At 44.4% G+C, this 22,931-nt stretch overlaps 1 protein-coding gene across 2 annotated transcripts in view; it reads right to left on the bottom strand.

Moving 5' to 3' along the window:
- The window catches only part of ALK (ALK receptor tyrosine kinase), a 655,114-nt gene that overhangs the window by 83,502 nt on the left and 548,681 nt on the right, over window positions 1-22,931 (bottom strand). For both annotated transcript variants that reach the window (XM_070235623.1, XM_070235624.1), the window contains exon 9: window positions 13,956-14,125. In XM_070235623.1, the coding sequence (XP_070091724.1) occupies window positions 13,956-14,125 (170 nt within the window). The remainder of the gene's footprint in view (window positions 1-13,955; window positions 14,126-22,931) is intronic.

Raw genomic sequence — 22,931 nt, 5'->3', positions numbered from 1 at the left:
CCAAATGCTCCAGGCTCGAGAGGCTGCAGGGAAGGGACAGGGGGGATAAAGAGGGGTCATGCTGGGGTGCGGGGAGGGCAGGGGTGAAGCAGAGGCAGTCTGGGAATGGGGTCCGGGGATGGTAGGTGTTGAGGCAGGGAGGGGACAGAAGAACCAATCTAGGAGTTTCTTTTCTGTGGGAGCACTGACCAGGAGATCAGGTGGCCATCAGGGCCACCCGGATTCAGGCTTCTCTGCTTTGAATGGTACCTGGTTGTGTGTCTTTACCTGAATCTTAGGTGAAGAAGAGATTTCTCCTGGATCTGCTCACTCCCTCCCTGTTGCAGATGGGCAAGACTTCCTCAAAGCTTTCAGAGTCTTTCTGGTCTAATCAATCTCTCCTATTGAGCCACACTAAGTATAGATACAAAGTCACTCTCCAGAGTCAGTCACAGCCTCAGGTCTTGAGTTCTAGTATGTACCAGACAGACTGCTCTGAGATGGAGAGGAAGTTCTAGCATGTAACTGGTGGAATGCTCCGGGTCTGAGGGAAAGTTCTAGCACGTACCAGGTGGACTGCTCTGGGACTGAGGGAAAGTTCTAGCACGTACCAGGTGGATTGCTCTGGGTCTGAGGGAAAGCAAGGCCCATGCCACATTACTGCCACGACTGTAGGGGCCAGGTGGTTCTAAAAAACATGGAGGTTACTCTACTGCCCCTTATCCCAAAGCCTCAGCTCTCTGTGGGGAAAGGAAGCTTGAGCCACCATGGCTAGAAGAGTCTTGCCCTCCCTCTCTGTGGGCAGCCTGGTCAAGGACAAGGGAAGAGCCAGGTCTTTGGGGTTCCTCCAGCTCCCTCACTGATCTGTGCTATTTAAGAACATGGCAGCTGAGCTCCCCTCTTTCTATCCCCTAGCAGTGGAGATTTCACTTCCTGCCCCTCAATAGTTCACACCTGCTCAGCTCTTTTGGTTTCTCCAAAGAAGACACTTTTGATTGCATGGGTTGTTGTTGCTTTTTCTCTTTTTTTCCAGCCGCTGGGGTTTAGAGCTTGTAGCTAAAACAGACTTGGCTAGAGATCTTGGTTGGAGCTTGGCTTTGCATAAAGAATGCACCCCTTGACTCTGTTTTGCTCAGCTTTACAGAGAGGCCTGTTGAAAATTGGCCCTGGGGGGATTCTGGGAGGCGGCCATTGGGGCAGTGGGTCAGGCTTAGAGGGGGCAGCCTTGGAACTGGGTGTCTCCCAGACTCATTGAGCAGATCTCTGCGTAGGATATGCTGATGCTGCTCATGCACAGCTTGGAAAATGCACAATCTCATTCAGGCAACAGACTGTTAATGGACAGTGAATATAATGGCTTATTTGCCACCCTGCCAGCCTTAGGGATTGACAAACCTAATTAAGTTCACTTAATGATTTTAAGTAGCTGACAAAAAGGTATGTGTCTGAATGTGGACTGAGGGAATAGGAACGCTTTGGAGAGAGAGCAAGAAAGAACGGCCAGACTGGGTAAAAGGCATTTAAAGGATGAACAGATTCCTCCATCCACCATTTAGTGGGCTAGGAAGGAGGGAGTGTTCTGCATCCCTTTTCGCAGCTGGGGCTTATCTGGGGTCGGGCTGCTTGGTATAGAACTGGCAGATACTGCCGAGGAAAAATGCTTTCTTCAATTTCTCACTGTGCAGTTGATTTGCTCGGCAAAAATCTTCTAAAATGGACTGTCACAAAGCTCGGGTCGCAGTATGCATTTCTATTAGAATAATGTATGTGATGAAAAAGCCCTGCTGCATCCATCCTATTATCTGCGTAATTGACTTCAGTTACTGATTGAAGAGGAGGGGCCGATGGCCAGCTTTGGGTTCCTGGGACCAGCCTTGGCTGGGATCAACATGGCTAGGGCTGGACATGTGCATCCTGACTCTAGGAGACTTTGGCTCCAGCACAGTAAAATGGGCATGGGCTGGACATTCAAGGCCAGACTCAGCAGTGGGAGCACCCCCTCTCCCTGCTCAGTCTCATCTCAGAAGTAATTTACCATCTCCTGACTTGGTTTCCCCTCTGGGTATAACGACCCCACTGAGCAGTGAGAGGAAGTCAATACAGAGCGATTCCAGGGCTGCCAAGGGCCATAGAGATCTTTTACAATGAACCTGGCTTCTGTGAGGGAGCTTTTTGGGGTGGAATAGGGGAGAAAAGGACATTTCAGTCAGGCTGACCAAGCATGGAGAATAACTCAGACTCTTCAACATTCTCAGTCCCAGACTTCCAGGCATCAGCTCACTTTTGGAGGTTGAGATTAAAGGATATGGTTCCCACATTTGCTCTGCATGCCACCAATGGTTCTGACTTTGCCCCACATGCCACCAATCGGAAAGGTCATCACAGGGATGTCCCACTAGCCTGCAGGTGGGGAGAAGCCCTTCTCCAGCAAGTTCCCGTTCTGCTCTTTCATGCTCTCATTCTGCATCACCTACATGGAGCTCTTCCAAGGTCCCAAGCTTTGAGGGGGAAAGGCCAAGGATGGATCTTGCTTCCTGGAGCCCTGGTCCAGCAGAGGACGTGCCTGTGCACAAAAATACCTGCTCCACAGGCTGGAATGTGTCAAGTGCCCTGAGGGAGGAGAAGTAATCCACTTCCTCTGGTGGGAAGAGGGAGAGGGAGAAGAAGAGAGAGAGAGACAGAGAGAGAGAGAGATGGAGCAAGAGCCTGTGAGCCCGTGAATCTTTTCTTTGGGATGGATGTCCCTGTCAGAGTTACTTAGGCTAGATTATCTCTGGGAGGGTCAGCATAAGAAGAGAGCCAAAGAAGGAAGAGCAGGGACCTCTTGGGAGTATCATCTGACTTGCCAGGTCACACAGGGAGACAGCAGCAGATTTCAAGGTGGGACCTCAGTCCTCTAGCATCCTAGGCCACTTCTTTTACCTTCCCTTGCTGAACTATCGAAATTCTTTAATCTCATTTAGTCTCCTATGTACTCCATGCTACTGGTGAAGTAAAATAAGCCCCTTGGAGCAACTAGGGGCCTGGTGGGCTGTCCAGAGTTAGAAACTGCCTGCATCCATTCTTCCCAGAGAGACTGGGATGTCTGCTCCACCTTTCTTGGGACACACAGACATTTCCAACAGTGGCTTCCTCTGTTGCTGTGCCGGCTTATGGCTTGGAGGGCTGAGATGGTGCCAGAGATGGCGGTACTCCCCATGGTGAGAAGACCCAGGAAAAGGGTGGTTGCTGGTTTCCTTCTCCCCTGACAAAAATATCTTTATGAAGGTGAATTAGTAGCCTTCTCTGTTTGGTGGAGGCTGAGTTTCAAAAGGCAGAGTGGAGTGAAGACTGGGCTATATACTTGGTGGGACTCTGGGCAAGTCACTGAAATTTGTTAGGCGCCATGTTGGTTTTAAAAAATCTATGTCACGAGGGTATTTTCACAGTGGAAGTCTTTCTTTAGCATGGGAGATTCTGGTTGATTGTTCTTGTTTTATATTACATTTTTATTAGGAATCTGTGTTTCTTCAGACAGTATTACAAGTTACATATCTCCCCCTCTGCCTTTGAACAAAGATTATTTGAGCACCTACTGTGAGTCAGGCACTGTGTCTACAGCTGGGAGTATAGGGATGCATAAGACATGGACCTTGGCCTTGAGGAACTCATATTATTCACTGACTAGGGGATTTCCAAAGTCCCTTTTACTTATGCCTCCATAGAGCTAGAATCTACACAACTTGGGAAAATATTGAATCTGGGTAGTGAGAGAAGAAGTCAAGAAAGACTTTGAAGAACTGAGTGCCAGGAGAATGGTAGAGCCATGGACAGAAGAATCACTCAGGAGTGAGGTGTTGTGGTGGGGTCATGTTGAAGGTGTGGGCAGGATGCCAATCAGGCAGCTGGAAAAGCAGGTATGGAACTTGGGTGGAAACAAAGACTATGAGTCATCTGCATGGAGGTGAGGGTAGAGGCCATGAACATCAATGAGGTTCTTGGAGAATAGCAAATATGGAATTAGATTCTGCTGTGCTTCAAATGTCAGAAGCCCAGTTATCCCCTAATTCTAGTCTTCATGCCTGGGGAGAGAAGGAGCTGAGAATGCAGAGCTACATTTTCAGAGGCACTAAGAGTTATGAAAAACATATGCACCTGTTAACTTGTAAACTGAGCTATGGATATTACCAAGAAAATCTGGAGCAGATCTGAACACGCTGTTATTCTAAAGGTGTTCACTTATTGCCTTTTTGAGTGACTACTTCTTGAACCAGGCTCACAGGCCGTATCTGTCTCACTGCTTTGCACTCTTGATTGTGGAAGCTTAGCAATCAAAAGCAACAACTTGTCCCTAACATCACAGTAAATCAGTGTTAGAAACAGGATTTAAAGCTCAGAATTGCTAATCTACTCCTTGCTCCAATGATCTGGGATATTTTCTGAGAAAGAAACAGGGCCAGATCCTTCCAGAGTTATGAATGTTTGATTTGTATATATCAATGCTTGGTTGCACATTGTATTGCTGAACCACCAGCCATGTCTCTCCCCCTCTTTTCAGAGGGCTGACCTAAAATTAAGGCTGTCCTGGGCCAATAGTGTCATTTGGAAGGCAGCAGCAGAAGGGGCCTCTTCTCCTTCAGTTCCTCTTCCCTCTTTCTGAGCTCCACTTTGAGGCTGAGATCATTTCACATTCGGTTCCTTACAAGAGCCTCTAACAGTCTCCTTGCTCTGGTTTCCTCCAGCCCATCTCTATGCTCAATGGCTCTCTATTCCCCAGAGCTCAGAGTCCAAAATACTTGGCCTAATATCCACATTCACCCCAAGGAGATTGCTCAGGATTCTCTGATACAACCTTGAACCCACATATAACATTCCTGTCTCTAAGCCTCTGCTCATCCTGATGACCCTCTCTGGAATGCCCGTGTCTCGTTCCCATTTCCTTGAGACTTAAATTTTCCTCGAGGTCCATCTTATAATAATCTCATTTTCTCCGTGAAGGCTCCCCTGACACATGGAGATCACTGCGCCGTCAGAACACCAGCCATGCTCTGTGGCACCCTGCACAAGGCTCCACGTGTTACTGTTTGCCTCTCAATGCATATGCTTTTTGTCACCCCCCCCAAGTATGTAAGCCTGGGACCCAGCAAGAGGCTGGGTCATACAACCCTTTCCATCCTCTGTACTTGACTGGGGCTTAGTATATGTTTGCTGACAATATGACAGCCAATGACACTTCTCCAGTCACTTGATTCCCTGTCTTGCCCATAAGACATGTGCATCTGACATTTTATGCCAGTGACTTCTAAACGTGGTCAAACATCAAAATCATTTAAGAACCTTAAGTTCATTAAGGTTAAGGAACTTTTAAAAAAATATACATTCCCAGGCCCAATATGTGATCTATTGAATTAGAAACTCTGTGCATGGGGCCCAGACTCTGCATTAAAAAAAAGTTTTCCAGGTGATCATAATGTTCAGCCAAGTTTGTAAACCATTATCTTATGCTGTCTACTAGTTTTAAGCCTTTTCAAAATACTTTTTTCTGTTAATTTACATTTTTGGTTTTAGAAAATTTAGTGAGAGAAATTGTGGGGTGATTTCTGTCAAAAGGTGAGGTTTTGCTACATCCTAAAGTTTGGGGAATGAAACATTCATACCTTAGAATAGATCCTGGAATTGATTTCAGCCTTGAATTATGAAGGTTCTTGGAGAAGACTGATCAATGCTCAGAGTAGCTAAATAAGGAATCAGTATTCTCAAGTGACACTCTGATATATGCCCAGAGATGGAGGTTGTATTCCTTGGCTTATTCCATGACATAGCATATTTTTTTTTTCATCAAACTCATTTCCCCTTCTTCTGGGCACACAGCTAGACGACATTCACCAATATCCCTTGCAGTTAAGTATGGCCATGTGAGTTCTAGCCAATGGAAAGTGAGCTGAAGTGATAATTCATAAAAATTTTCCTATGTGAGAGTCCCTATGCTCTTTCCCCACTGGCTGTCTGAATGCAAAGGATTATAAAATTGAAGAAAAGAGTAGAGCCACAGGGAGAAGGAGTCTGGATCCCTGAATGACCAGATGGAAGGCCACCCACCAACTAGCACGTTCACTTTGGATTTCACATGAGCAAGAAATACATTTCTTTTTGTACAGCCCTGAGAATTGGAGGTTTAATGTTACTTTGGGTAGTGTTACCCCAACTAATTTATCACATAGCACAAGCCTAGTTACTCAGGTTGTTCAACACACCTGATGTGGTTGGGTTGATAACTAACCCACTCCTGGGGATGGGGTGATGCGTAAAGCTAGCCCTTGGCTGGCTGTAGCCAATGTGAGGTACCCTTCTCTCACATTACAGCCTTCCCCACTGCACACTCAGCACCACTCTAGGATTAAGGACACGCCTGAGTGAGGCAGAATGGACTTAAGGACCATGGTCTAGTGCTCTGGGATGCTAGATTCCTGCCTCCCTCTGGGAAAGTAAGGAGAGCAAAGCCAAGTTTCTTGCAAAGGGCTTTGAGCTTGATGGGTTTAGTTAGTGCAATTCACTCTGCTTGGCATAAAATTGCCCTGGAGCCCATCATTTTCTCTCAGTTCAAAGAACTGATTCAGCCTAATGTTAATAAGCATGTCGAGGCCCAGCCCCAGCAGCATCAGGAAGCGACAGAGCTGGGTAGGGGGAAGAGCACCTTCTGTTTTCTTCACCCGCCGTGAGGAGGGCCCTGGAAGGGCTACCTTTTACCGGCGTTAATGGGCTCAGGGCAGTCAGACTCACCTCAGGAGGGGTAGGGACCACCCTGGAAAGTAGAGCCTTGAGATTTTCCCCTGCCCTCTGCTTCCACTTCCGACTTTGGAACCTGTGGGGATGCTCCAGAGTGAGTCCCTGCTGCGTGTTTGTTGATAGTGAGAGAATGAACAAACGCAGACCCATCCAGAGCAACAGTCATTGCCCTCTGCTTCTGTTGGCATGGGCATATTTGGTGAGGGAGAACCCCAAGCTGACTACTCGAGAGGTGCCTGTTTGGACGTGAGGAGCCCCACCAGCTGTGGCTTTACTGGGCCTCATGCTGTTCTTCCTCTCTGTGCCTCCCTCTAACCCCCAGCCCTTACTGCCCTGTGATGCAACAGTCTTGTTTTGCTGCCAGCCTCCCCTAATAGATGACGTTTCTAGGGGGCTGGGGCTGTATTGCTTTTCAAGTAAGCCCATCACCTGGCACTGAGTAGGACAGTCAGTGTTGGCTGGATAAATGAACACATAATAGCTGGATGACTTTGGAGGTTAGTATCATTTCACACTTGAGCATCTTCACAGAGTGCTCTCTGGTGAAGTGGAAGGAGATGAAGCAGGAGCTCTAAGGAGGAGCCTCTACGTTTAACTACCTGTAGGACCTTGATTTAACCCCTCTCTGCCTGTCTTCTCAATTGGGGATGACACCTGCCCTAGCTACCCAGAGGTGTGGCACGGAGTGGGCACCTCACATTGTGAAGGAGTCAAGCACCGGGAAAGGGAGGTTCATGGCTGCTGAGGGTGGGGAGAACCCAGGGACAGAGTGTGGGGAGGTTCAGGAGCTGCTGTAACAGTCAGAGCACCCTGTCCAGCAGAGGAGCAGCAGGCGCTTGATTGCAGGGGCTTGTAGGGTGTGACATACACTCCTCCCAGGCATCCCTCCTCCCTGGGTAAGGACAGGTGGAGACAAAGCAGTTACAAATGGAAACTTCTGGAGAAGGGGAGGCAGGCAGAAGGCAAAGAATGCATGAGGGGCCTGACCCCCTGCCGACTTCTTCTAGGGACAGGAGGAGCTACTGTATGACCTGGATTTTCTGTGTCAGTCCTTAGGGAAGTGAACTTCACTCTCGACTAAAGCATGATTTGTTAAATGTATAACTAGATGTGTTTTATTTTTGTGCTTTTTTTAGACATAGAACATTAATATGTTTTCAAATAAAAGATGCCTATCAGAACCTATTCTCTAGTTTTGGAGTAGAGATAGTCAAAGGTATACTAGAGTGGTGACCTGCAAAGGCATGTGGAGGGGACCATTGCGCCCTGTGAGGAAAAGGGAAGACTCTCCCTGTGCCAGTGATACTGCCTGGCTGCAGGTGAGAGAGAAGGGGGGTAGGGTGGGGCTGGGTGGGGAGTGGTCTTTAGCAGAAGCTGGTGGTGGCGAATTAAGATGACGGATTCTAGGGGGTGGATGAAGCAAAGAAAAAAACAGTAAAGTAACTCAAAATGATTAAGAGCTGTGGCCTAAAAAACATACAAACCCAAAATATTTTGTTATAACAATGGCTACCATTTATCAAGTTGTCTACTGCATGCCAAGCACTGTGCATTCATTTCCTCAGGCATGTACATGGGAAGCAGACTAGCCTGAGGGTTAAGGGAAAATTATTTCACCTCTTTAGACCTCAGATTACTCTCATTAAAAAGGGGATTAATTATAGTGCCTACCCCAAGGGAGCTGTTTTAAGGATGAAATGAGATAATGCATGTTAAGTACTTGTTGTAGTGACTGGCATGCAGTTAAGTACTCAACAAATGCTCTAATCATCATCATTCACAACTCTTCCCATGGCTCTATGAGGAGTTGGGATTCAACTTACAAAAATCTTAATGGAACACAACTTTTTCATGCATGTGTCTAGGCCTGGAAACTAAGGTTCATTGAAAATTTCTGGATTTCCACTCACTGGAATTTACTACTTTTCTACTCAGGTAAGAATAAGTAATGAAAATGTTTCTCTAATGCCTTTCTCATCACAGAAAGATGCTACACAAAGGAAGGGTATTGTTATTGATAGGAACCCATATAAAATGCAAATTCTGAGGATGAGAAACAAGAATGGCATAGAAGAAAAATCTTGGGTCTGTGGAGCTTCTGGTCTAAGTACATGAAGACATAACTCTGAGTTTAACCAATCCCACTTGAAAGATGCACTTGTGAAACACACTACTTGTCGTTTAGGACAAAGCATGCAAAGGAAACAGGGAATCTAAATATCTCTAGAGGGAATATTTTTTCTTGTTAGACTATGTATATAGTGAACAGCTAAAAGCCTTTATAATGATAATGCTGGGGAATGGAGCCTACACACATGCGATAAGTTATGTACTTTCTATTTGGCTGTACAATTGCAGTGATTTGTGGGACACAATTTGACCCATGATGTTTCCAAATCCATCTCATAATGAGTTGAACTTAGCACTCGTGTCTACTCTGTAAGCATGTCAAAGCTTTGGATGGTCTGGGAACACTGTGCTTAATTTAGCAGGATATGTGATTATAAAAAGGAAGACTCGGGGTATGTCCCTGCAAAAGACCAACATTTAGAATAATCGGGGAGAACTTACCTTTCATCCATTTTGAGAAAGGTAGAATTAATTCTGACAGAAAAAGTACCAATTGAATGGAGGGGGAGGAGCGGATGAAGTGGGGCGAGAATGAAGAAAGCTAGTTATATGAGGTGGATGTAAACTAACGAGATGACTTTTAAGCACACGTCAAGCCAATGTTTGAAGTGGTGCTGTCCTTCAAAATTACTTTGAGAGCACATATCTGTATTCCAGGGATGTTGCCACTGCTCAAAACATCTTGGGCACTGCTCCTGGAGATGTTTCCTGTTACCCTTTATAGTGTGGCTGTACAGTTAATATCATTTCATAATGATGACAGACTATGGCATTATTTCTATCACTTTTCCTGTTTGTAAATGTGCAGAAGAAATATCTCATTCCATGGATCAATGTCTCCCTGTCATCAGCCTTTATATACCTGTGGTATATTCTCTGAGCCTTCGCAGAAGGACTACTGTGTGGTGGGAGCAATCTGAATATAGCTCTTTGCTCTCAAGTGTCCAGCTCTTCATCTTCCTACTCACAAGGACCAAGGCACACAATTAAGATCAAAGTCTTTCTTATAAAGTGATTCTGACAGGACAGTGACCAGAGACAAAGAAAGCACAGGTGCCAGGCAAATCTCTAAAGGGAATTCTTTGTCACAAGAGTGACAAATGCTGTTTGGGTTCATCTTATGGGACACAGGTGTTGCTTTGATGTACAGAACACTTCGCAGTAGTATTTATCATAATGTGATTTTATCTGTTTTGTTAGACACAGGTTGAACAGAGGAGAAATGTTAGATAGATTCCAACAAGTGAAACTCTCAATTACTTCAGCTGGAATTTGGAAATATATGCAATTTCCATCAGTTCATCATTCTGTCAACACATATTTATTGGACATACTATGTGTTAGGCATGGTACTAAATGTTCAGGTAATAGTGATATATGATAGATCTGATCCCTGCCTTGTTGGTGTGTATATTCAGATATTTAAAAAACAGGTAGTAAAGAGTGGCAAGTTATTACAGGGATGTTTCAAGAGCCATGAGACTGTGTTGTGGGAATATATAGTCTGGGGGTCTGGAGAGGTTTCTTCAAAAAGTGAAAGAAGAGTGGTAGAGATGAAAAGTACAAGGAGAACATTTCAGGTGGAGACAATGGCAGGTGCAAAAGCCTGGAAGTAAGGATTTAGCACGGTACAGCTGAGTTGAAGGAAGGTCAGTGAGGTTACTGGGTAGAATAATAGAGGAATAATGATATGAAAAGGGGCTGGTGAAGTTAGGGTTGGACAGACCACACATGGCCTAAATAAAGGTCTTATTAAAGGAGTTTGAAAGGCACCCTAAAACCCCACAGGAAGCCATGAAAGTATTTTTAAAATGGGAAAATGATTATATTTACATTTCAAGAATTTTATTCTAGCTGCCTTGTGTAGACTGGACTGGGCGGGGACAAAAAATGGAGGCAAAGAGACAAGTTGGGAGATCCCTGCCATATGCAGGCAAGAGTAAATGACTTAGGCTAGTTTCATGTAATGCCCAGGGGCTATGACCAGTGTCTAGAGCCTGGGAGAACCTTAGGGCCAACCTGTAAGCCCTAATGAAGTTGCTTTTAAAAACTTGGTAATGTGTGGAGGTTGGGTAAGCTGGGAGCAGAGGTGATTTGGAACATCACAGGGAATAAAGTTCCTGCCTCTTCCAGGTCCACGGTTGGGGAGCTGTCCAGGAGGCGGGTGCTGAAGTGCTGAAGCCAGGACCTGCCTAAGGAAGCTTCATGGGATGTGGGCAGGTGGTGCAAGGTGCTAAAGCCTACCTCAGGGTCAGGAGGAAGGGAGTTGGTCTTTCTTTGTCTTTTATCCATTTCCTTTTTCTCTTTCCCTTATTTATTTCCTTCCTCTACCTTCTCTCTTCTCCCATTTTCATTTTCTGGCAATCTGGGCAGCTATAGCTCACTCTCCCTGGAAGAAAGAGGGAAGAGTGTGCCTCTTGCTCCTCCTCCATCAGTGACTTCACTTTATAAGAAGTCTACAGAGTATTGATGATAGCAAACTCATAAGAATCCTCACTCCATCTTAGGGTTGGATGACTGGTTGTTATTGTTAAATTGGCCATCCCAGCCTCTTCTGAGGCATTAGGTGGGAAGATATTGTTATTACACATTATAGATATTATTAGTAGTTATTACTCACTAAGCATTTACTGCGGGCCAGGCAGTTCACCAAACACTTTACTTCCCCAAGCTGCTAAGAGGTAGACTTTATTATGTTTGTTTTATAAATATGGCTTGACTTAGAAGATCAGTGGTTGTGATTTGTGCTATTTATTCAATAAATTATCTAAGGCTATATAACTGAGACATGAGGATGGAGAATGTGGGAAATAAGATTTATTAATATCTGCTATAAATAGATGCTTCTGATAGTCATTTTATTTAGTCTCATAACAATCCTGTGAAATCATACTGTTAGAGTCATTTTACAGATGCAGATGCTGAGGCTCAGAAAGGTTCAGCAATTGGCTGAGGTCACACAATTAGTAAGTGGCTGAGCCAGTTTTTAAACTTGATACTCTATGATTCTAAAGTCTATGCTCTGTTGTCCACAGTGCTACTTTAGTTTTATGGGCCAGTTACATCTACAGTCTAGTTGGATTTTAGCAAGGGAAAACTGCTGTGCCTCATTCTCCTGCAGTTCCATTTACCTCTGGGTCTTGAGGCCTCCTATATTGTCTCGATTCTGAGGGGGCATCTTCCCACGTCAGAGCATAGCAGTGGTGTGCAGGCTTCCAGTGAATGGGTGCATCTGTGTGTTCTGTAATTGCACACTTATTAGGTCATAAGGTATCATCAGACCAAACTTGCCTTTGTCTGAATCCCCATTGGACAGTTTGGTCTCAGTATCAATATTGGATATATCAGTCTGGTAAACAGCCTTTAACAGGAAGGAGGGAAGCCAAGAACAAAGTCTCCTTCCAAATGAAACTCTAGCAGATGGGAGTGAACAGAGTCAACACCTTAGTTGCTTTAAATCCCCTGGAGTGGCTACAAAAGAGAGAGGATTTGCTGGAGTGAGGAGAAAAAATCCCTTTGATTCATCCACATTAATTTAGCATCTCCCAGGAGGGAGGGCTCTGGCATCACCTTTTGTTCTCCATCCCCCGCACACAGCCTCCACAATCCCAAAGGACAAAGACTAGTCTATGGTGGGGAGCGCCTACACTGCCCCTTCCTTCACTTTAATTAAATCCATTTGTCCTGGGGGCAGCACTGAGGCTCAGCATGTCCCAGGGCTTTGATCTTTAACCCACACACATCTGAAGGAGTGGGAAGCCAGTGCCCAGAGTGAGGACAATGGTTTCTTCCTATGACAGCACAGCTCGAGTTATGAGCTCTTGAAAACAGCAGACTCTCTGAAGTTTAGGTGAAGAATCTTAGACCTAGCTTTATATTACAAAGCTGTGTGCCAATTGAAATACCCTCCTCCTTGACTTAAGCCCTTTGCCCTCACTTTTTGAAGGTGGATCCACCAGGATGGCAATTTGAATTTGTTTTAGCAGTTTAATGCAGAGGCTTCTCTGGATTATGGGGTTTGACATTTAGCCCCTTCCAGATCCATTTATTTACCCCCTTTATAGAAATGACCCTCCTCCCACCTCCAGCCCTTTTGGTCTGGAACAGATCATCACCAACCATCTAGGGTTCAGCATGACACAGCAGAGTGTCACATGAGCTGCTGTGCTGGGCCAACTTTACTCAAGCACTGCTTGCTCAAGGCTGACTGCAGGTGGCAGACTGGTGCCATCCTGGGAGACAAGTGGCAGCTGAACTCAGCGGTTACTGCTTTATATCAGAGCCACATGGAGTTAATGATCTTCTAATCCAACCCTCTCAGTGTAAAGATGAGGAAACTGATGCCCAGAGAAGTTCAAGGTCACAAAGGTCATTAGTGATAGAACCCAAATAGGAAGCAGGGCCTCTGGTAGAAGTACTCCTCTGTTTACTGAAGAATTTGTCATCCATCTCATCCACCTGCCTCAGAGACCTGACTCCACAGAGAACTGGACTTGGACTGGCCTGAGCGTCAGTCCTCACTCTGATAGCAACTTGCTGGTGCTTCATCTCTTTGGTTCTCAGCAGATAAGGACATTGTAAAAGGGCAGAAATAGCGAACATGATAAGGCATGTCCTACCTACGTTGCTGGTTCTGTTGTGGTTAATAAGGAATAAATAAGATGTCAAATGGGAAAGCAAGGTAAAAGTCCATTAAGAGAAAGTGCTATAAACATAGGAAGGCTGATTATTATTTGGGAGTAATATGAGTTGTTCAATTTTGTTTTTTCCTACAGACACTGGAGGCAGCCAATCAGGCCAGGCCAGAGATGCAAGAAATGAATGCTCATTAGCATAGAAATCCCTTGGAGAAACTCAGTGATCCCTGTAAGTCTGCAGAAAGTGTGTGTGTGTGTGTGTGGTCTGTGTGTGTGGTGTAGGTGGGTGCTTGTGCATGCATGCACGTGTGTGTGCACATTTGTATGTGTGCACATCTGGATGTGTGTCTTGGGTAGAGGGGACACGGGGAGGGAAGCCATGGACCCCTTCTGCATTTTGGCTGATAGAGGAAAAGGGAGTGATGGGGATGGGTAGAGACCCACCTGTCGGCCACATCCAGGAGAGGTAGCACCGTCCACTGCCACAGGCTCAAGCCTTCATTGGTGGCCACATGCCAGACCATCCTGCTTTGCTCCTTCCCAGTTTTGTTTTCCACCAGCACCAAGGAGACGTTTCCCTGCAAGACTCCACGGATGAGCCAGGACATTCGGAGCTGCAAGGGAGAGAAGAGCCCGAAGGACAAGGTGTTAATGTTGAAAGGAAATCTTAGGTGTCCTTCCTGGAATTCTCAGCTGAAGCCTACAGGATTTTGCTGGAGACTCAGCTGAGGTTTGCTCAGTGAGGAGAGCTGGACACCCACTGCCTGATCTCGCTCACTGTCTCCCAAAATGGCTTTCATTAAGGTTCAAAGAGCTGTGAGGGGCAACTGATGGCCAGTTTCGGAACTTTGTTCAGATTGATATCATCATCCTAAATTTCACAAGATTCTGCCTCTGAGGTGAGATCAAGATCAAGATCTCAAGATACCCTGAGGGTTATTAAATGAACTTCCTAAAGAGGACCCAAAGATTCTTTTCTGTGGCTCCAATTCACTTTGTGACTCAATTTCTTTCAGTGATTTAAGTGTCATAGATTTTTATTCCTTCCCCAAAGACTGTAATAATTTCATTTGAATGGTACCATGTTATATGTTAGTTAACTGGAGACCTTATGACTTGATACCTATAGCCACTGGTAAGCAAAGGTGAGACAAAAATCTACATATCAAGATCTTTTAACAAGGTTATCTTTCAGAATGAAGATGCCCACTTTGCCAAAAGGAAGCCACAACTATATATTTCCATTGTGTCTTTTTGGTTTTTAAGATTGGCACCTGCACTAACATCTGTTGCCTATCTTCTTCTTTTTTCTCCTTCTTCTTCTTCTCCCCAAAGCCCCCCAGTACATAGTTGTATATTCTAGTTGTAGGTCCTTCTGGCTCTGCTATGTGGGACGCCACCTCAGCATGGCTTGATGAGCAGTGCTGGGTCCGCGCCTAGGATCCCAACCAGCGAAACCCTGGGCCGCTGAAGCAGAGCTCATGAACTTAACCACTTGGCCATGGGGCCGGCCCTGTCATTATGTCTTTATTAAAGGCTTCTTTGTCACTGTTCCCTGGACATATGAAAGGCAATCGTAGCTAATATTTCTAAGAAAGTTGAGTATGATTATGCTCAGAGGTAGTATATACTATAAACAGGGCCTCTGGTCTTTGTGTTGAAAATAATAGAGGTTGTATGTTTGATAGAAACAATCAATAAACAACATTTAAAACTTAGGACAACTACAGCATATCATTGCTCCAAATATTCCTGTTCAGATCCTGTAGTAAAAAATGGCTATTGTAGAGAGGAAGGTAAAATATGTCCTGTGGTAAGCTGGAGTTTTCATTAGCTATGGTGTCCCTTTTTCTTTGATTCTCATTGTTTGAAGACATGCTTCTCTGTAAATTCCTGCTTCTTTGTCTTCTACTTCCTGAGCTCATGGTTGCCTCACAATTTGATCAGAGAGGTTATGTACCGTGAGGTGCTGAAGCCAACGGCTTCCCACTCTGTTGCATATAACCCCTTCACTACAAGGCCACACCTACGTTGGGGTGCCCAGGTGCTGTTCTACTTCTGAGAGCCTGAGTCAGGTAAGCCTGGTCTATAACCATAAACCTCTTCGCTTACACCTTTCCTATTTCCAAATCCACTGTAGCGATTACTTGTCTCCATTGAGAACTCCTAGGATAATTTAACAAAGCTGTTGACTTTTTTCTGGTCCCATTTGGCTTTCTTGTGCTGTCTGGATGCCATGACTGGAAATTTTAATCCTACTCTTGCTAACTAAACCCTCTCAGGCCTCAGCCCAGGCGTTACAGTGCCCAGCTTGGGATAACGCTCACCACATGCTTTCTCTTCTTTTGCTCTTTGGACACAGAATGTTGTTGATTTGGATGCCGTGAAACATTCCGTGAAATGTTGAACCTCAGTGCCCTGGACAGTTGGTGGTACTTATTCATCCACTGTTGATTTCCACAGTTGATTTCTGAACACACATAGCACAATAGGTGTTTCAAACTCTTCCTCAAACACTGATGCTGTCACCTCCTGGTCCCCAAATCCTGATCCATTATTTTGATTCCTACTTTACTGACAAAGATTTACTCTATCAGGTGCAATCTCCTTCAGCCTCTTTTCTTTTGCAGCATAAGTGTCTATTTACCCAGCTTCTCTCTTCATTTCCTGTCTTAGAGGAAGACGTATCCTTCATCTTCTTCTGTGTTAACCTCTTCTCATTTCACCTCCCCTTAGTCCTTGCTCTCAGTAATTGTCCCTCCTTTCTCCAGCACCTTCAGAGTCTCTCTACCTTCTGGCTCTTCTGTCTAAAAATAAGATCAGGTTTCACCTATCCTGGAAAAATATCCTTTATTTGATCCTGTCAGCTCCTCTGGCTTGCCACCTATTTCTGTACCTCCATTCAGATGTGAACATCTTGGCTAACTGGTATGTAACTGCTGCTTCTATTTCCTTGGCCCTCCTTCTCTCTTTAATTTCTTTCAACCTGATTTCTATCCTCCTTAGTAACAAAGCAGTACTCACTATGTCTTTTATAACTTACTCTTTGAGCTCTTTCCACAGCCTCCTAAAGTGCGTCTCCCTCTCCACTCTTTCTCCCTTCTACACTCTTTTGTCTATTTCTGTCATGTTTTCCTGTTTTTCACTGCCGTCTGTGAGTCTTCAATAGTTTTTCACTCTCTATCAATTAAAATCATGGTGTTCGCATTCCTCTATAATGTAAGCAAATCAGCTTTTTAGGCATTCAATGAATATTTATCCAGTACTTATGCTGATCCACATGTATCCTCCATTCTAGAATGGTCTAAGAGCTCTAGAGTCAGAGAGATCTACATTCAAAACCTATTCTTGCCCCTTTGGTCATTTTGAAGCTCAGTTCTCTATTCTCTAAGATGGGAATAGTTTTATCTATCTTATAAGATTATAGTATAATTAAAGGAAATAATAAATAAAGCAACAAAGTATTAAAAAGGAATTTTGGCTAAAACTCTGTTAGAATAGAAACTGCATTTAAAAGGGAAGCCTGAGAACACAATGATGCAGGACTTTCAAGAGAGGTAGATGAAAATGAGTTACATAATTCTTAATTCCTCAACTACACTTTGGAAATAAAAAAGTTGGTGGTTGACTATTAGGAGAGAGTTTTTGGAATGTACTTTTGGTATATCATGGGTTCTACCTCACTTCACCCTCCTGCAAAGAAGGTTCCCTCTCCATCCCAAGTCAAGAGTAGTGTTAGTGATACTACACTGAGCACTTGAAATTTACTCCCATTTTGGGTGAGCACAGTGGATTAGTGTCCGTCTCATAACTGGAAAATCTGAAGTATGAACAAGTGGCTGGTTAGCTGGTCTGATGGCAGAACAAAGGTGAAGTGGCAGTATTGAGTAGCCTGTACTCTCAGAGTTTGCTGGGGCAAAAATGCCTGAGCGTTGCACATAGACTAGAGTGAGCTATATATGAGGGAGTCCATGTAGATCATTTTAGATCTTGTCCTAGAGGGCTGCTTGGAGGAGTAAATAGAACTCAGCAGAAAGAAGCTGCAGGTACCTCAAGGTGCTCGAGGGCAGAGAAAGGAGTAAGTGACCACCTGGAATGGAGATACATATATCCTAGTCAAGATAAAAGATTCCCAGCCATAGTGGAGGGGGTGGGGAGAAAGGTAGATCTCCAAAGAGCCTACAAAAGTGTCTCCTGTGAGAGATATTAAGCCTTAAACATTTGTCACATCCAGAAAATACCAAAGCCAGGTCACCACAACAGTCCTGGTCAAGTAAGAACTCTCCTGCACTCCTTACCTCTTCTCCCTCTATGTACTTAAGAACTTGAAGGGTCAGAAGTTAGCAAGACAAGAAGAAGAGAAGAGTTGAGTGAAGGAGGAGAGAGATCAATGACCAGTCTTTTCTTGATTTCAGGCAATAGGGCCAAATGTGGTAGGTGGAGGGGAGGGAAAGAAGCCCTAACTTTAAAGCAAGATTGATGTTTTGACTGGATGGGCATTTTGATTTCTACATAAGCCTTTATTTTATGTTTTGAAGTGACTGAAGAACTGTCTATACTACCTTAGAGCAACCAGATAAGTAGTGAGGTCTGCCAGAGTTCTCACCCAGTCGTCCACACATGGGGGCTCAATGAATATTGGTTCCTCAACTCCCTCATACCAGTCCACATGCCAGTTTTGCACCTGCCATGAATTTTTCTTCTTCTGTGCTTTTGATCTTTCCATTTCCTCTACGTGCTCTTTCCTTCTTGACACTTAAAAAAGTTAAATCCATTTTCTTTCTAAGGAGCCATTTCTAATCATTTAGCTCAGAAATGACCTCTCCCTCCTCTGAAATCTTATAACTGATGCTATTGGGACCACCACAGGGCACAGCTATGCTGCCTTATCTTCCCTCCATACTCTCTATCCCCCTTGGATTATAAGTTCCTTCAAGGCAGAGACTGTCTTGTTCATCTTGAATTCACAGTGGTAGTCAAGGGAGGGCACAGGCTGGGAGCCGATCAATATCAGAAGGAATCAAAATGTATCCGTATACAAGAAGACTCTCCTGTCTTACCAGGTCCCCCTCTTAGGGACAGAAATCAACTTTCCATCCTGTGAAGCTCCTTAGCACTTTCTTGCATTCTAGGGGTCAGTTTACAGGAAAGAGGAGAGGATCCAACCGCTTTGCAGCCAACTGGCTATAGTCAAAACTGCCCAGTTCTCAGCTGCTCTTAGGAAACTTTCAGTTTGAAGTAGAGTCTGCTAGCGGCTTAAGCATGTTGCTGAGATGTAGCCCTGTGATATCAATGCTGGGGCCATTGGCCAGCCAACTACTGAGCTTTCTCCATCTTCCTGTACTATGTTTTAGGACAATTGGCCTGGGCAAGAGAGAACTGGGCTGGCTGCCAAGGGATGGTGCCAAGAATGGCATCCTTAGCTCCTGAGGTGGTCCACCAGGATCCCTCTTGGTATCAGTCCTTGAGGGAGATGATCATCCATTCATTCAATGAATATTTACTGCCTGTCTACTATGTGCTGCACATTATGCATATCTTCCCTGCCTTCATGGACCTTATCACCTAGTTGGGAAATTTGAATTTAAATGAGTAATTGTAATTGTGCTGAGTGTAGCAAAAGAGGAAGTAACTGGAGCTACCTGACAGTGAAGACATAATACACAAGACAGCCGAAACACTTGACATTGACAGTCAGGACTTGGGTCAAATTGGCCACTTGACCCAACGGTTCAAAGCTATGGATAAAGAGAAGAATTAAAAATTTGAATTTCCTTTCACCTTATAATACCACCACCTATGTTTATAGCAGAAAACATATACCTACACCCAGACTCATACCAAGGCATGCACTGTCTGAGTTTTAGCAAGGTCTAGTTCTAGAAACAGATACAAAAGATTTGGACTAAGATTGCAAACTGCCAGCCAGTGATGGCTGGCAAAGTGTGTTGTTTGGCTATTTATTTTTTCGTCCACTGAAGGTTTGGTAAGGTGACATATCCAGGCAGATGTTATTCTTCCTCAAGATGCAAGCAGTCCAGAACCTGTGGTCTTTCACTTGGCCTACTTCTTACCTACAGTTATCCCTAGTGATTCCAGATCCCGCCTCTAAGAGTTGGTCAGTGCTTTGCTACTCATAGTGTCATCTTTGGGCTGGTATGTTACCTGGGAACTCATTTAGACATGTGGAATCTCTGGCCCTACCCCAGACCTACTGCATTAGAATGTGCAGAGAAACATGAAGCTAGAGAGCAGCCTCTGGGACCCTGTCCCTGTGCTCCTATGACTCATCGCACTTCCTTTCTAGGTGGCACCAAAAGCTACTGCCATTTGTATCAACATTCATTCTTTGGTGGCTTGTCAAACTATCCTTGTTTCCTTGCCTGTTGACAGGGGATAAGTTGGAGTTTGGGCTTCAAGGCCAAAGTGAAATAACTGTGTGACTTTAAGCCAATCACTTATCCACCCTAAGCCTATTTTTCTTACAGACAAGCTTGTGATAATAACCATGCCTTCCTTGCCTGCCTTAAAAGGTGGTTATAAAGTTTAAGTGAGATAAAGAATGTGGAAGTAGACCTCACATGTTGTGAATGAAATGGTTAAACCAGCGGTTTTTAACCCGGGCTGCAAATTAGAATCACCTGGGGGGCTGTCAAGACTATCCATGTCTGGGCTTCACCCCAGAGATCTGACTTAATTGGGCTTGGGTAGGTCCTAGGCATCAGCAGTTTTTCAGATCTCTCCAGGTGATTCTTAAGTACAGCCTAGGTTGTAACTGGGGAGATGAGGCTACTTAGAGCAGGAAGTAGCCTGGCTTTCTCAGTGAGGGGTCCATTTTCATCTTGGACTTTGAGTAAGAGGCAATTCTTCATAACTAAAAAATGGCTCAAAATGTGCCCACCATCACCAAGGTGTAGAAGGATTGTTTTTCCTGGAGGAGGGAGGACATGGCCTTCAGCACAAGGCCTTCATGTGGCTGCCACATCACTCCTGGGCAAAGACTGAGAATGACCCTGGGAGTGAGAGATCCCTGGGCTGAGGGTGAGCGGGGATGACCTGAGGATGCAAATAGGGCCAGAACTATCCTCTTGGATTGACCGGGAGAGGTTGTCACTAATTTCTTAACTGGAAGAACTGGAGGACTGATGTCAATTCTTACTGAATATCCTTTATTAATTACTTGAATCTAAGTATACAGAGCAACTATATTTGGTTCCTAGAGCAGATCACAGGTTCAAGTCCCTCTCAAAGACTTCCATGTTCCTTACACAGTCCTAGATAGAAGACTCCTTTGTTATTGTTCTATATAGATACCCATGCCAGGTCCAGCTCAATCTTGACAGTTAAGGTTCAGGTGCCCAGAGAGGGCAAAAAACATTCTTTGAATTTGATGTTAGTAAGACCAATTTCTATCCGGGTGGCCTATAGAATTAAGTAATTTGCTAGTTGACTATTTATTGAATACTAGAGAGCTGCACTAGCATTTGTACATATGCTGTCTCATTTTATACCCACAACATTCCTTCCTGTAGGATCATACCCATTTATCATTTTGACGAAGACTACCCCTGAGCTAACATCTGTCACAAATCCTTCTCTTTTTGCTGAGCAAGATTGTCCCTGAGCTACCATCCGTGCCCATCCTCCTCTATTTTATATGTGGGACGCCTGCCACAGCATGGCTTGATAAGCAGTGCCATGTCCGCACCTGGGATCTGAAACGCCGAACCCCGGGCCACTGAAGCAGAGTGCATGAACCTAACCACTACGTCACCAGACCAGCCCTGTCATACCCCTTTTTAAGATGTGGAATCTGAGGCTTAGAGAGGTTGAGCAAGTCACCCATGGTCATTAAGCCCATATGCTGCAGACCTGGATTCCACACTAGTTTCTGTGCTCTTTCTACCATATCTATAGTGCTGTATACCTGTAATATATCATGGTAATACTTAAATCTTTTGGGGTGTATTGTGAAGGTTTTCTAGATCCTTGTTGCTTAAAGTGTGGTCTGAGGACCAGCAGTGTCAGCATGACCTGGGAGCTTATTAGAAATGCAGAGTCTCAGGCCCCACCCTAAACCTACTGAATCAGAGTTTATATTTTAACGAGATCTTACCACAGAAATATCTTCACATTAAGGGAATAAGGGAAATAGTGGATTTTAAACAACTTACAACCTTTGTCTCTGCCAGACAATTAATAGTTACAAGTATATGTACGCATGTATCGATATCTATATCTCTCTCTACATAAAATGCATTCGCACAAATATGGGAAAACTCGTACAAATCCAAAATAATATTTATAGGAAATAACACTTGCTGGATCTTGTAACAATAACCGTTTTGATCCTTCTAGCCACATCCTAATAGATACAGGTTATAAATGACAGCCTTTAACTAATAAACTCTTTTATATGCAGACAGCAAATGAGACAATTGAAAAGAGACAACGCCAGAAGCACACCACCAGCAATTATAGCTACTGGCTCTGGCCAGCCCTTTCACGAGGGCCTTTATTTCCTCCCTCTTGGTGGGGCCCGATAGGCTTTCCAATTATGTGCTACCAGTGTTTGTCATTTTATTAATTAAAGTCCTGTATGTAAAGCAGGAGCAGCATTGTGGCTAGGCCTAACACTATTATTTCTCTCATGGCCCTTTCCTCCTCCAGAGGTAATTACTGCAATTTTACGTCTAGAATATGCCCCGTGTTTGCTATGCATACCTCGTGGCAACTTCATAACAATCTTTTGAACCCATTAAAAAAAATCAGCATGGAATTTAGGCTGAAGTTGGACAAAAGAGACTCAATGGTATCAAATAATGTTCATTCTGCATGCAGTGCCACCTAAGGTAGGAAATACTATGAGAGGGAATGATTATCTTTCTTTGAATTTCTGAAGGGCTGCATGGATACCAGCAGTAGAGACAAAACCAAGGATGGACACTCTAGTGTGCATTTCACTTCAACAGAAGGAAGTTCTTTTTAACAGACAGATATGCTCAAAGATGAGCTTGTTTCGGGGTGTGGGTGCTCCCTGGATATTCCCCATGCTGGAGGTTGTCCAGCAGCGACAGGATAACCAGGATTGGGGTTGTTGTCAGGGGCACCTGAGCTTTAAATGGAGGTTAAGTCTCCTTCCCAACCAAGACACCATAGGGCTGTGATTCTGGGTGTGAACTCATAATTTTAAGAGTTTCTTGGTTTCAATATGGTCTCATTAAGTTTAACTGAGAGTATTGACTCACTGCAAAGCCCTGTGTTTTTGTACACCATCTCCTAATTCACCTGGAAAAAATAAACACCAATTCTCTAGCTATAAATAGCCTAATGAACATCAACCCAACACAGCAAGAAGCAGGCCAGATGCAGACTTCTGATAAGAAGCAAGTAAAATATGCTGGCAAATTCTTGCAATTA

The sequence above is a fragment of the Equus caballus genome, chromosome 15 (genome assembly GCF_041296265.1).
Source record: "Equus caballus isolate H_3958 breed thoroughbred chromosome 15, TB-T2T, whole genome shotgun sequence".
Lineage (NCBI taxonomy): Eukaryota > Metazoa > Chordata > Mammalia > Perissodactyla > Equidae > Equus > Equus caballus.
This window is presented reverse-complemented; position numbering and strand designations above follow the sequence as displayed.